The sequence below is a fragment of the Patagioenas fasciata genome, chromosome 16 (genome assembly GCF_037038585.1).
Source record: "Patagioenas fasciata isolate bPatFas1 chromosome 16, bPatFas1.hap1, whole genome shotgun sequence".
Classification (NCBI taxonomy): domain Eukaryota; kingdom Metazoa; phylum Chordata; class Aves; order Columbiformes; family Columbidae; genus Patagioenas; species Patagioenas fasciata.
In genome coordinates this window covers 11,261,660-11,276,250 of record NC_092535.1, presented here as the reverse complement: position 1 = coordinate 11,276,250, position 14,591 = coordinate 11,261,660, and the positions used below count along the sequence as shown (strand labels likewise).

At 42.1% G+C, this 14,591-nt stretch overlaps 1 protein-coding gene across 1 annotated transcript in view; it reads left to right on the top strand.

Moving 5' to 3' along the window:
• Nucleotides 1–14,591, top strand: part of ATP9A (ATPase phospholipid transporting 9A (putative)) — a 59,680-nt gene that overhangs the window by 8,857 nt on the left and 36,232 nt on the right. The window contains exons 2-9 of the mRNA XM_065849620.2: nucleotides 242–386; nucleotides 630–743; nucleotides 3,211–3,319; nucleotides 9,880–9,938; nucleotides 10,834–10,885; nucleotides 11,451–11,545; nucleotides 12,747–12,827; nucleotides 13,687–13,762. Of these exons, the coding sequence (XP_065705692.1) occupies nucleotides 242–386; nucleotides 630–743; nucleotides 3,211–3,319; nucleotides 9,880–9,938; nucleotides 10,834–10,885; nucleotides 11,451–11,545; nucleotides 12,747–12,827; nucleotides 13,687–13,762 (731 nt within the window). The remainder of the gene's footprint in view (nucleotides 1–241; nucleotides 387–629; nucleotides 744–3,210; nucleotides 3,320–9,879; nucleotides 9,939–10,833; nucleotides 10,886–11,450; nucleotides 11,546–12,746; nucleotides 12,828–13,686; nucleotides 13,763–14,591) is intronic.

The following is a 14,591-nucleotide window of genomic DNA, read 5'->3' as shown; positions in this document are numbered from 1 at the left end:
GCTGCGAGGCAGGGCTGCAGCAGCTGCAGCAGAAGGAACATCTGTATTTGGTAGCAAGTCAAGCTCCGGGTTTTAAGATGCTCACAATATAGCAGATAACTGAGAAATGAGAGGTGATGAGTGACAGATGAAGAAGTGACGCTCAGTTGTTCGCCTGGCTGGCAGAGAGGGTCTGGGGGGGGTGTGAGTCAAAGAAATTTATTAAAAATTAACTTGTAATTAATTAATTTTCCTTCTATAGGTGTTGTGAGTGCCTAAGATGCTGTGGGAGGAGAGACCCGAGGCCTCGTACAGTTTGGCTTGGCCATCCAGAGAAGAGGGAGCAGAGATACCCTCGCAATGTGATCAACAATCAGAAATACAACTTTTTTACGTTTCTCCCTGGGGTAAGTGCGGAGAGTCACTTCTCATCATCTTGCCCCAGTGCGTTCCCTGATTTCAGTGGTTTTACAATAGACAGGAGCAGAACCTAGAGCTAGAGATCTGTCCCGAGTGTCCAGGGCTACTCTAAGACAGCCCTAAGTTAGCACTCAGACACCGGAGGAGCATGCAAAAGTCTTTCTGGTGGTTAGCTCAATATGTGTAACGTCTGAACTCTGTTCATCTCCTTCATCTTTTTTTTCTTTTAGGTGTTGTTTAACCAGTTCAAATACTTCTTCAACCTTTATTTCTTGCTTTTGGCCTGCTCACAATTCGTCGTTGAAATGAGGCTTGGTGCACTTTACACATACTGGGTTCCTCTGGTAGGTCATTTAAGGTTTATTTATTCAAGAAAGTTTCAGTGTTTGACCAAATTTGTTGTGCTGCCTTTTCTGTGGGGTTTTAGTTTGCGCCTTCAGTCATTTTGTTAGCTCACTTCTTCAGGCATGAGCCATACGTGTTGTAGCATATATGCTGGCTCTGGCCTTAAGCTTCATTTTGTAGAGGTTTGATGGGGATGTGAGGGGACTCTGCCCACAACGTGTTCATTGTTACAGGCACAGAGCTCCCGCCACTGCCCGCAGTGACTATGAGAAAACAAATGGAGACTCCTTCATGGTTAACCACATTCAAAAAAGCAAATTAAAAAACTGACAACCACCCCCCTCTACAAAACTCTCACACATAAAAATAAATATATAGGGACATATTCAGACTTGGTTCAGAGTGCAGATACTCTTTCCTTCCTGTGAACTATTTGCCGTTTTCTTTTGATAGCCATGTGTGTCACCTGCGATCCAGGGAAATTTATCATAATCAGTTTTGAAGCAGAAACTCCAGTGGTGTCAAAGGACAGAAGGAGGAATAGTGGCATAGAATGGGCTTCTTAAATCTCTAAAATGCACTGCATGAGCCAGTTACAACCGCTTAAATGCATAAATATAGGTACACGTATTTTTTTCTTTTACCCTGGTAAAACTATTATTTCTCTTTCTATGTGAATAACTTTTTTTTGCTGCATTTCAGCTCATAGTGTTGTAGAATAATTTTGGTTCAGAGTGACATGCGGTCCAACTGCTCAAAGCAGGGCCGTCTTTAAACTTAGGTGGGCTTAACTCAGCTACCGGAGTTTTGAAAATCTGCGAGGATAGACATACTTTTTACTTTAAAGAAGTGACACAAAACTAATGGAAAATTGATTTTTAAAAGCACACAGGGCTCTTTCTAAGACAGTACTCGTGCACTGATTTGAGAAATGGTGGTGGTAAAAATACGTGACCCTATTGAGATCGCTGAGGAAGAGCAAAGGAAAATTTTCCCACCTTTTAGAATTGCAGTACTGTGAAATCCCTGGCAAAATCCCGAAAGAAGTGAAGGGGCAGCTTTGAGACATTGCTGCTGAAATTCTGTTTATATTAAAGCCTGGATCTCACTGGGTTCTCTCTTCAGTGTGTGCTGTGTTGCATTTACTGTGTGAACTTAATGCTAGTTTCATAAGATCCTGTTGTATAAATGAAATATACAAGCACATAGGGGATCTCTCTGGGTTCTGTGTAGGCAGTTGTGACTTGTCTGTGCCAGGTGAGCAATTAGGATTTGGCATATGAGCTGCCAGAAAGCAGGAAAGGTCTTTGTTCATTGCTAGTGGCTAATACGAGTGTTTGGGATGGAATGACAGATGAGATGACACAGTGAGTCAGCACATGTGGGGATATTTTGGGCAGTTATTTGAAGACATAAGTTGAAAATAACGGATGCTTTTTAAAATTTAGTTTGGAAAAGCAGATAGGAATTTCTAGCTAAACATACAAATGCAACTTGTACATGGAAATGTTCATTCTGTTAGTTACCAAAATGGGAGCTCTTCCACCATGGTGCAAAACAGATGATTGTGGTCCTGAACGTGTGGGGGTGAAACACTTCTCTGAAAATACAGTGTTAATAGCTTGTTACTTTCAATGTTTGTAAATAAAGGATCGAATACAGAAAATTAAACAAAACCCATCCTTGTGTCTCTTCACGTGTCTGCATTTTTAAATACTGAAGAAACATACTACATTGTTTTGCATTAATTTAATTATTTTTTATATAGTGAAGGATGCGGTGTGGGCCTTTTCCTCATGACAAGAGGAAAAGAAATAATGGCTCATATCCACAGAAAAGCAGCACCGAAACCCTAATCAGACAAATGTGTAATTATACTATGAGTACTTCACATTAATATGTTTAGAGTGCTTATTTGTGTAGGCTGTGTGTATGCATACACATGAATACACATTACGTAAGTGTATCTCTATATGTGTATATATAAAAAGGGGGCTATATAAAATTTTCATATAGATTTCTATAATAAAATCTTCCAGAGTAAGCGAGCTGATTGATGGCTCTGTGGTGGAGGGAGTGCTGAGATTTGAGGGATCCTTTCTTACACTTGACTTGTGTGTAGCCCCTCTCAGTCCTTGTTACTCACCTGTGAAGTGAGGTGAAATATATTATTTACACTCTTCAGATAAACTTTAAAAATATTTCCTTTGGAGGTACTAACAGAGCATCACAATAAAGCTGAGAAACAACCTTTTTTTCTTTTAAGCAAGAAGTCTGTTGTCAGTTTGCTGTTGGGAGTTCTGGACAGCAGCAATATCACTATAATGTTTTAGTGAGAGAAGACAGAATGCAGAAATGCAGATTGTTGGCATTGATACTGATAAATATTGCTCTTATTAGAGGCAGATGTGATTTTTCCCTGACGTGTCCATCCATTCTGTTTCCCCCCACCACGCTGCTTTTTAGGGATTTGTGCTTGCCGTTACCGTCATCCGAGAGGCCGCGGAGGAGATCAGATGTTACATGCGCGACAAGGAAGTGAACTCGCAGATCTACAGCAAGCTCACAGCGAGAGGTCGGCTCGGCGGCTCCATCGCCGCGTCCCGGCACGGCCGCGGCAGCGCCGGGGGTTGCAACTCAATCACGGGCTGCTGACAGTTGGGGAAGCAGAGTTCAAGGAGCGGGGAGGGGGTTATGGGCTCGTGGGCACGTGGCCACGCTGCCGAGGCCTTGGGGGTCCGGCGGGGTTCTGGTGGACGGCTCCTCGCTGGGCTGCACTGGGGGTTTCCCAGGGAGATGCACAGCTAATGCAGGGGAAGGTGGGAGGAGGATGGATGCCTCAAATAACTTCAGAGCATCATCTCGGCGACCTGAGGTGTGGGGAGTGGGCGGTCAGTGTGTTTTCACACGTGGGAGCCTGTGGGGTGTGCTGGGGGTCACTGCAGCCACCACCAGGCAGGGGTTGACTTCCAGGCAACCGATGTGATGTTTTTAAACCCTCGTTGCTCCTAAGCCCCAGCGTAGGCTGTACCTTCTTTCCCAGTTATTGTCCCTTCTTGGTGGATTGGAGTCACCAAACTGGATCTGAGTTTCTCTGGGTTGTGGAGGTGGACGTTTCCAGAAGGGAAATGTGTTTTCCTTCCTGCAAAGCTCTGATGTGAGAGGAGGTCTCTGTAATGCTGCACGGATGAAGGGAGGGAGAGGCAAATACAGCAAACAGCACAGCAGGAAGAAAACAAGAGTGGAACTATAGTAGATGTGATAGGTTGTCTGGGTTTTTTTTTTTTTGTTTTTCTTCCAGTTTTGGTCATGGTGTATCTGTCTTCCTCCTGCATGTGTGTTTGGCTTGTTCACCCTGTCAGTAAGAGAGATGGATGTAAGAAGGATTCCTATAAGCTACCCATTTAAATTCTTTAATGGAAACAACAAATGTGTGCTTAAAACAGGGAGGAGGATCCACATAGGTCATTTGCAAAAGCGCCTTTATAGAAGAATTAAACGTAGGTCTGTGAAATTGTCAGAAGATGGTTCTGCAGAGGTAGATTCAGGCAGCAAGGTGAAGGTGAGCTGTGTGCCTCAGGCCGCGGAGCCTTCCAGCACAGGAACCACAAACCGGAGCTCAAACAAGTGCTCTGTGGACTGAAGGAGCTTGTGAGTGCATGTGTTAAATTAAAGATGACTTGCTTGAAGTACCAATGCGTTCCACCACTTATTGGACGTGCAATACTGGTTGAGTTTCATGGGTTTTTTGTGGCCTGTAACAGGGACTTCGGTCATCGAAGTCCTTCGCTAAAAGAGACTGTGTGATATGTTATCACACCTGTTGTGTGTTTCTGTTTGCAGCGACTGTAGTTCCTCAACATGGGCGATATCTTCTCTTGTGATTTTTTGTGTACATTGTTTTTAGCCCCGTCAACTGTGAGGAATTTGGAGGCCCCGTTTGTAAACGAGCGCAGCCTGCAGCTCAGCTGTGCCTGATCCCTGGCCATTGTTTACAGCTGTGCCCTACCTAACAAAGACATTTAAATTCCTGTTTGAAAAATCAAATGCTGCCTCACTGTGGAGTTACTCTTAATACCATCACAATGACAGTGAGGCCAGGTTTGGCTTTTAAAAAGGGAATGAACTGAATTTAAGCAACTTCTTTTTTTTCAGTTCCAGTTTCTTTGTTATAAAAGTTTATACCCCTGAATTAAGATGCAGTGAACTAGGTGTAGTAGAAAATATGCGGCTTTCAACACTTGTACTTTTAAGAATAAGGCTGCTTTTTGAACATAATTGCTTAGGGCTGTATATATTTGCCGAGAATTATGAAGCAACTCTGAACTAGGGAATTTGAGTTTCTGAATATTAAATCCCCTTTTAATAACGTGTTCTTACTACAACACTTAAAATGCTTGGCAACCAACAAAAGCCTCATCCAAGAGGGGTGTACTACATCTGTTTAAAGATATAAAAGAGTTGCTTTCTGGATTCTATTCAGTGATCTATAAGGGGCCTGACCTCTCCTTTAGTTCTTTTCATATTGCTATTACGTTTCCCATGAATGACTTCCCTCCCCCCAGTCCTTTAACTTTTCTAATTTTGTGAAAGAAAATCTTCAGCTGCTTTATTCAACATGAATTTGGTGCAGAAACAGGAATGAGACTTCCTAGCAGTATAGTTTGGAGTAGGAAAAACACAGAAAATTATTTATGGTGGTCTTGTGGTTTGGGGAGAAAAGTCATTTTCTGTCTCTCCGCAAATCTCAATACTCGAGCTTTTCACATCTATTATACTTCTCCATTGATTAAAACCTTAGCACCTCTGAGAATCACTTGGGAGCAGGAAAGTACCTCATGAGGCCCCTATAGATGCAGGATGGAAGACTGCTGGGTTGTTTTTTTGTATCTATTTGTACAGTTAGAAAAAGCAGACAAGCTTTCAGTGAAGCTCTTCGTCAGGTTACAAGTAAGAAGCAGCAAATATCGAAATCAGCTGCAAACAGCTGATCTTAACCATTAATTTTCAGCGTAGCTGACAAAACTCCAGGTGGGACTTGCCTTGGACTGTTTACAGGCTGGGTTTTGTTTTTTGATTGAATAGCACCAGTTCATGCTTCAGGATATTGGCACAGCCCTGTATTGGAAATAGGCAGTTCTGAGGGATACAAAAAAGCCCTCTGAAGCGTTCCCGTGTCATTTTTTTAGCAGTTTTGCCTCTAATGCCAGTGTTTTGGGGGTGGGGGGATTAGGTGAGGCTCGACACTGAGCACCGCTGTTCTTGAAGATTTGCTATAATGGATCTAATGGAGTGCTGCAGCTTTCTCCAAGCTATTTTGATTTCCCCTGAGTATTTGCGCTAAGCCACTGTTAAGGTGGCCACAGAACAGTTTTTCCCATCTCCAACCTTGGCCTCTCCAGCCCAAGCCCACGCATGTAAATACGTTCTCAGGTCTGAGTGAAGTCAGGGAGACTCCAGCACATGCTTAGAGGAAGCTCTGAGTAGGAACAGAAGTAAGCGGGGGTTTAAGGGCTTTCCCGGGTTGGGGTCCCTGTGCCCTCTGGGCTCCAGCCTGGCCCCCACCCCAGGGGGGTGTTTCCAATTTGCAGCTTTGCTGCTGTACGAGAAACTTTTCTTTCGTGCACTGTTCTTGTGTTAAGCTTTTTAAGATTTTGTAGAGGAAAAGGGAGGATCCTCTTTGGATCACATTTTATTTTGAATATGGTTGCTGAATTCCAGGGACTAATCTTTTTGCAGGGCAGCATAGACAGTAGTATAGATTGTATGTTCCTTTGTTTGACATAACATAAAAAAGTCCCTCCAACCTGAAGCTGGATGTGATCCATTTATGTTCCAAAATGATGAAACCAGAAGACTTCTGGAAAGCATTTTTTTTCGCCTCTATTTAAAGGACAGTTGTTTGGATTGTAATAAAAAATAATCAGATTTCAATCCCCTATTCATAAACCTACAAGCCTCCTTGTGTTCAGGGGTCTGTGTGCTGACTTTCTGCTTGATAGAAAGGTAGAACTGTGCTTGCAGATTCTTGGTTTGTTTTTCTTCTCTCGCGGCCGCCCTCCCCGGTAACACTGCATAACAGAGGGAAACTTCCCCGAATGGAATGGGAAGAGACCTCCTACCGAGGGGTGCTGCTTGAGATACAGATCATTGGCATTTACCAGCCATATAAAAACAATATTTTCCCAAACCCTCTGAGTCCTTCTCCACAGTTTATATAGTGTAAGGCTGCAAAAGTTTGCTGCAGCACATGCAAACAAGTTGGGTTTTTTATTGGATGCATTTGACTTGTTTTAATCGATCTCTGGCTTCATCTTTAATTCCAAATGAAGTGTTTTGATCTTAATGCAGCTCTGCAGATCTGTTGTGAAATCTTGATGTAAGTGCTCACATGCTAGCAAAAGGCATCTCTTCTGGCTAATGTATTTCATACTCTTAAGTAATCTGCTTTATGGTACATCCATCAGGTTTGGTGATAATTCCAAAGGCCATAGCTGAAGTGGGAAGAAACGGCATTTTGTGTCTACTTTTTGATCTTTAAAAAAATTAAAATAAGGATATGGCAAAGAATGAAACAAGTATCAATCAAATATTAAGATTTTTTTAAAAAAATAAGATATCGAGACTAATTGGTTTAAAAATTGTGCTGATCACTCACTTTTGTTCTGATTAACTTCAGAAAATATGAACTGACAGCATAGTGAATGCTAAATAAACCTATGTGTATTTAGAGAAAGCACTTTTAGATGCACTTCTAAAAGCAAGAATTTATTAGTACAAAATACTTTAACAGTAGAGCAATAGTTGTAAATGAAGCAGTTGTGTTATTAGCTTATTAGTTCTTAAACATGCGTGAGAAAACATCTCACGGTTAGGAGGTAGTTTCCCCACAGAAAGAAAAAGGAATTACAGAATTCCCAAGATCAAAATAAAACTAATTCAAGTAAGTTTCTTTATGGGAGTCCTGAGTCAAAGGAAACATCTGGTCCCGCGCCTTCTTAGCAGGACATATGGTACATACTGCAGAGATGTCATCCGTGAGAGGCCAGGAGTACGCCTGGAAACGCCGAATTAGCTTTTCTACCTAAAAAGGGCATCTCATTTATACAGGAGTTATAAAAATGTGTATTGGTTAGAAAGGTCCTCTCTTTCTTGTACCTTAAACCAGCCGGGGCTGGGAGGGTTATTGAACAAGACAAATCTGCTCCAGCTGCTTTGATTTTTCTTGTATTGAAAGAAATTTAAAAGCAGATATTGTTTTCTGAATAATGATCCAAAAAACCTTTTATGTGCATAAGGGTAGGAAATCATCACATTGTAGCTTTGTCCAGGCCTTAGTTTTTCTTTTCCAGTGTGGATTTACATCATTAAGGAAAGCGCTAGAAAAATAAGCTTTCGTTCTTGAACCTTGCAGGTAGTGCTTCCTCCACTGATAGTCACCAAATAAATCCTTGTGATCTTTAAGAGAAATACATAAAATATCCTTAAACATATCCGCCTCTTCTTCCAGGAGCTTTTTTGCACAGCGGCTGCGGAGTTGCTGTCCCCATGTGGGGAGAGCACACAGGGTTGGGTGGTTTTTTTTTCCTCCTTTACACAGGAGAATATTCAAAAGCACTTTTTGTTGTTTTGTGAATAACCGTATTAAAAGGGGAGGAAGAGATGTTATCTGTCAGACCCTTTTAGTGTCATAGTACCTAACTTTGTATAGCCCATACAGAAGACTGCCAGGGATGCTTTTTTGGATCCTCTTGGAGTGCGGCTTTTCTTTTCAAGCCTCTGCGTAATGGACTCTTAATCCCTGGTATGCTTCCTGCCTCGCCAGAGATGTCTTTTGCCCAGCATTTGTGTTGTTTACCCTTTTTCTTAAAAAAAAAATAAAAACCACCTAAAAATATGTAAGTCAAACCCCAGAATCCACAAAAGACCTATGAGATATTTGTGAAATGGGCCATGACTGCTTATAATTTGTAGGAATAATTACGGCATGTAAGGAAGTCTGCATTTATTAGCAGCAGTGATGAAGCATGTTGTTAAGCACACAGTGTGTCACCAAAGCAGCAGGCTGCCGGGAGCCCAGAATGGCTTTCATTGTTAATTTGGAGCAGAAACACTGAAGCATATCCTGAGAAGGATGCTAATGAAGGGACTGCCAGTAGTAAAATCCTAGTGACCTTTGTGCTTTGTGCTAATTTCTATTCCCCCTCCCTTCCCCCTTCTCATTTCCCTCTGAGCTGCTATCTGGCCAGTTAGCCCATGAATTTCGAGGTACAGTAGGAGTGTTGTCTGTGCTGGGGGGGCTCCACGTGCCTCCCCCACTTCCACTCAAATCACGGCAGATTAAAGAGGCTTTTGTTGAAAAATAACAGACAGACACATAGAGGCAGGGTTCAAATTAGCTGATTATAAATCACTAGTGAGTCTGAGAAGCCAAATCTAGAGCTGGCTAATGATTTGAAATTACTAGCCAATTGTTAAATTAATCCCCTGTTTTAAAGCAACTGGGAAATGTTTGACAGCTGTAAAGAAATAAATATTTATGCGTTTTCTGTAGCACTCACAATCTGCAGGGCTTGGTCAGGCTTTGCTGAGAGGCAAAGGAGGGCTGGTAGAGCTGGACCGGAGACAAGAGCTGCAGCACAGAAGGAAATGAGCCTTGTTTTTAACATGTGCCCATTTTACTCATGGATCCCAGGTCTCGGCTTGAGACTTGAGCGTTAAATTTTCAGCCGCCTAGGGAAGAGGAGTCAACAGATGGTGATTTTCCTGTTCTTGCTCTGTTGTCTGCCTGATGCCAAAAGTATTTTCGAACTCCTGGGTTAAACTGTGTGGGAAAACAGAAGTTCAAGGGCTTGTTTCGGAGCTATCGCCAGGGACTGACCAGTGGGTTTCTGCAGCCAGGGCTGAGGTATGGAGCTGTCAGATGAGAGGCTGTCAGCCCCTTTCACAGATCCAGAACCACTGTGTGACCAGTGGGCTTGGAGGGTCTTTACAGGGCAGCATTGACTCATTCTTGTGATAGAAATGTTACCCGTTTTCTCCAGAACCGCGAAGAGGGAGGGAGGGAGGGAGGTGAGGAGCACCGCCCAGCACCCACAGACCCTGTTCTGATGCACCGATATCTTTCCTTTGCAGGGACTGTGAAGGTGAAGAGCTCCAACATACAAGTAGGCGACCTCATCATTGTCGAGAAGGTTAGCTGTTGTGTGTATCTCTTCTGCATGAAGTACTTTTTTTTGCAAGACCATAGAAAATTACATATTTTTGAAGTCACATTTGTTTTACAATAGGCTTAGAATGTCAAGTGTTGAACACTAGTTATAATATTTAATCACTTTTCAGGGTTCCCCCGCCCCACCGAGATAGCATCAGCAGCTTTACAAATGGGAGCAACTCTCTAGATAGGCACCTATAACTTATTTTTTCCAGTTATACTATAGTAAGGTTAAAAGCCTCCCTGGTCCTATCTCTGACAGTTGGACACAGGTTAAATACCTGATAGAAATGCAACATCCAAATGTTGCTTTGGGTGTAAACAACACAAGTATTGGGAGACAGTGATCCATTTGCTGGCATTGGTATGTGCAGGTTTATTTCCCCCTTTGTACAAGTTTGTGTGTATTTTTTACCCACTGATACTGATTTTCAGTTGTCATATAGTCTCTGTGCAAACAGCTTTGTCCTCTAAAACTATTAGTCTGAAAATATTCAGCACCGAAAAAAAAAAAGAGAAATGGTAGCTGTAGGCTCCAGATACATATTTTCTTCTAGCATGGGACTCCTTGAAAGGAAACGAACGTTAGTTTAAAATTTCTTCCTACTTCTAGAGTTACTCACTAGCTCTTTTGTAAAACTATCCGTTGGTTGATCTGGTCAGTGGGAGCTGGCACCAGTTATTATTCTTGCACTTGGAATTCTGCAGGGAAGTGAGTTTAAGATTCAAAACAGAATGAATACCAAGCTTCAGATTGACAAAGAAATCCCCTTTCTCCTCCGTAGCCCCTTTGCTGGTCTCAGTGGGGCTGTGGAAGGCGGCTGCACGCGCGCGCAGGGGTGTATGCACAATAATGGCCTTTCTTCTCCTAACAGAACCAGCGGGTCCCTGCTGACATGATCTTCCTGAGGACGTCGGAGAAGAATGGTAAACATCTGGAACCAATTGTCAAAATAGCCATTAACCTTTCGCTGGTTGTTTAGAGAAAATTATCTTTTGGAAATGTGAAAGAAATAGATAGTAGTAAAATTTTAGAGAGATAGAATTCAAATGCTTTTATGGGCTGCCACTTCTCGGGTTGTTATACTCTGCTAATCAAAGAATGTAGGTGGTTGAATCCAGGGTGAATGAATCTTGTTGTACAACAGTTTGTTTTGTAGATGTAAATAATTTTACTTGCCCTTCAGATTTGTTTCGTTAAGTGTAGGATAAGGAAATGTTTAATCAGAAGGATTAGAAAACATAAAGACTAGCGAGAACATTTCAAATGTCTTAAAGATACTGTGCAGAGTCTCACTGTATTCGAGACTAGAGGAAGGAAATGAATGTGCGATGCAAGAATATAGTTCTTTTGACTCTTACATTATTGAGAAATGTTAGTTTAAACGAGATACTGTTTCCAAAGAAAGCAGGATGCCCGAGATATGAAGCTGTTCCATGTGCTCTAAGTGTACCCGAGGACAGGGCACTGACTGGTGTTGGAAATCCACAGGGTCTTGTTTCCTTCGCACTGACCAGCTGGATGGTGAGACAGACTGGAAACTGCGGCTGCCTGTGACCTGTACTCAGAGACTGCCAACCGCTTCTGTAAGCTGCCTTCGTACTGAATATTCTCCTTGCTAAACACGAGTTATCTGTTCTACCTGAAAAACATTCAGGTGCTTCAGTTAATGGGCTGTTTTGACAAACAGGTTAATGCAGCGTTGTTCTCAGTGCATGCTGCAGGTTGGCTTTGGCAACAATGATTATAGGGGTGAGCCAGCTCTTCCTGAGCTCCAGGCAAGATTTCAGGTAAGGTCACGCAGGTCCGTGCCGCACGGCTGTCACCACGAAGCTGGGCAGTGGCCAGCGCGGTGGGCAGACAGGGGACGCCCCTGCAGCGGGAGGTGGCCGCTGGTAGGATGCTCCTGGCTGCTTTTTCCTCTCCAGAGACCACTGCAGTAACTTAGTGCAGGATAGCTCTTGTTGCAGGATACTTGGTGGTGGTACTTCTCAAGTGTTTCCTTTCATTCCTTGCAACTGCAGTGTGTTCACAGGCACAATTCAAGGATTTCCATGAACTGCCTCTGAAGCCATTTCAGTTTTCATTGCTTGCCTCTATGAAGGAGGAGTATCACCATGGAAGCTCCACTGTGTGATCTGAAATAAGCATATAACCCCCCTCAAACATACTGGGGTTTTTCCAGAATCTCTAGCTAAAGTAACTCATGCTTCTGTTGTTTGTTTATTTTTTAAAGAAAACAAGAAAAAGACGAGAGAACCGGAGTAGCTATTTTATTGATGTTCTCTCTGTGAAAAGTGCAAGAAGTTTATTGTATACAAAGGCTTTAAAGCAAGGCATTTTCTTCATGGCGTGAGTAGTTTGTGCATGTGTAGGAGCCAGCAGTGAAAACACTGTGCAGAACTGGCATATCCGTCCCTAGTGGCACTGGCATCTTGAGCAAAATATTGAGTTCCCTGCTTTGGAAGACTAGTCCAAACCTTCTTTGCTATGAAGTAAGAAGTGTCTTAAGCTGTCTTGATGATTCAAGCTGAAATCTCATTTATGGGGCACCGATGTCTAAGTGACTCCCAGGAGTCTCTCGGGTATCACTTCAAGAAAAACTCTTCAGTGAAGCTGGTACAATTGCATTTTCTCTTAGACAGTTGGTCTCCAGTAAGTAATATAATTTAGCAATTATCTTAACTTGATAAGTAACCCTTGCTCAAAGATTTTTGGTAGAAATATTTGTAAATTATTAAAATGTGGTTGTCTAACTTTCTGCCACAACCTCTTCCTGTTTTATAGGACCTACTGCAAATCCGATCCTATGTGTATGCAGAAGAACCCAATATTGATATACATAATTTTGTTGGGACCTTCACAAGGGTGAGTCTCGCTGATACACGCTTGAAATAATATATGTAGTATTTGCTGTGCAACCTATGTAAACTCAGTTATATCTGCCCCATATTTCAGAGAGCAGCAGCTCAGAACCACTGTGAAATATCATAATGAAAAAGAAAATAGTTATATATTTTGACTTACTGGGAAGATGCTTTGCCTGGTTGGGGCAAAAGTTTGAGCAGTTTACAGAAGACAAATGGGTTTGTAACAAATAGGAGACAGTTACAACTTTTTAGAAGTTGTTTACTGGTATTTTAGTTATAGGTTTTGCCCTTTTATGTTTATGTGGCAAAGTTTAATCTGGTCTAATAGTGCTGGCACAGAACAGGAGTTGGAGTGGCTTGGGGAGGTAGTTCTTGTAGAAACTCTGCACAGACTTCACTTTCTCATGCAAAGGTACAATTGTATAGAATTAATCTTTTGGTGCCTAAAAGGAATTGCACTTTCTTGTAGCTGTTTTCTGGTGCATATCAGACAATTTTCCAGGCATCACTGAGCAGTCCAAACAGGTTCTCAGTGAGATCTTACAGTAGCAGGAGCAATACTATTAATCCGCGTGAGCCCAGGGAGGAAACATTTTCCTGTAGTCCCTGGAGAGCTGCCGACAAATCCCTTTCTCATTTATGATTCCTGGGGGACTTCAGCAGGCAGAGGTATTTTAATAGACACAAATAGCAACAAAGCACTCGTGTTCTTAACCCAAAACCCAACCAGAGATTTACCTGGGTGTGTGAAAATCCTTCATCTTCTCTACAAGTGTCCCTTTCCAAACACCTCTCTGTAACTCTGCCATTCACTGGCCTTTTCCATTACTGACGTGTTTGGTTTTCCCCTGTTGTAGGAGGATAGTGACCCTCCAGTGAATGAAAGTTTAAGCATAGAAAACACCCTATGGGCCAGCACAGTGATTGCATCAGGTAAGATGGAGGCATGTGTGATTTTTTTTTTTTTAGGGAATATGTTAACAATTTTTAAAGGTCTTTTCATAATGGAATAATAATCTCTGTCAGTTGGAGAAATTAGCAGTTGGAATGAGGTTTCCCACTTGTCTTAACACCTCTGGGGAGCTGAGCTGACGTCTAATTGCCTCTTAGACATTCCTAGATGAGAAAGAATTGGAGTGGCCTTTGGGCACTTCTTTAGGATCTAGGACCAGAATAGCACTTAATTGCTCTCTGCTTTGACATCCTAATCTGTAACAGAAACGGTGTCCAATAGATTCTGGTAACAGAAGCTTAAGATGAAAGATTTCCAGGTAAGTGCTTCCACTGAGTTCATCTTACATACTTTCAAAAAGAAAAAAAAATAAATTCTTTGACAGATTTTGGTTTATATAGAAATGATAAACTCCCAAGGCCTGAGATTAATCAGTGCCTTCTTGTAGAGGCTTGTCAAAGTAAAAGCCTTGTTCCTCTCCTGTCCAGCGTGCTTGCACAGTTTGCAGGGTGGTAGCTGGAGAAGAGCGCAATTCTGTTCTGGAATTGAAGTTGTTGAATGGAGAGACTTCACAGTGCAGTACCTAAGTGTATGTGCAATTAATAATAGTGGGAAGGAACATGAACTTCAAAAGATTTTTTTCTGAAGCACTGAAAATATTTTGATTTGCTCTTTTCAAAGCAGCAACTTGAATAAATTTTATTCCTTTATGTTTCTATTTGATCCTACTCAGACAATTTCTTGAAATGTATTACAGTGTTGTCGCAGTGCTGCGACCGAGGGATTGTACAAAAACTAGTTGTCCAAATA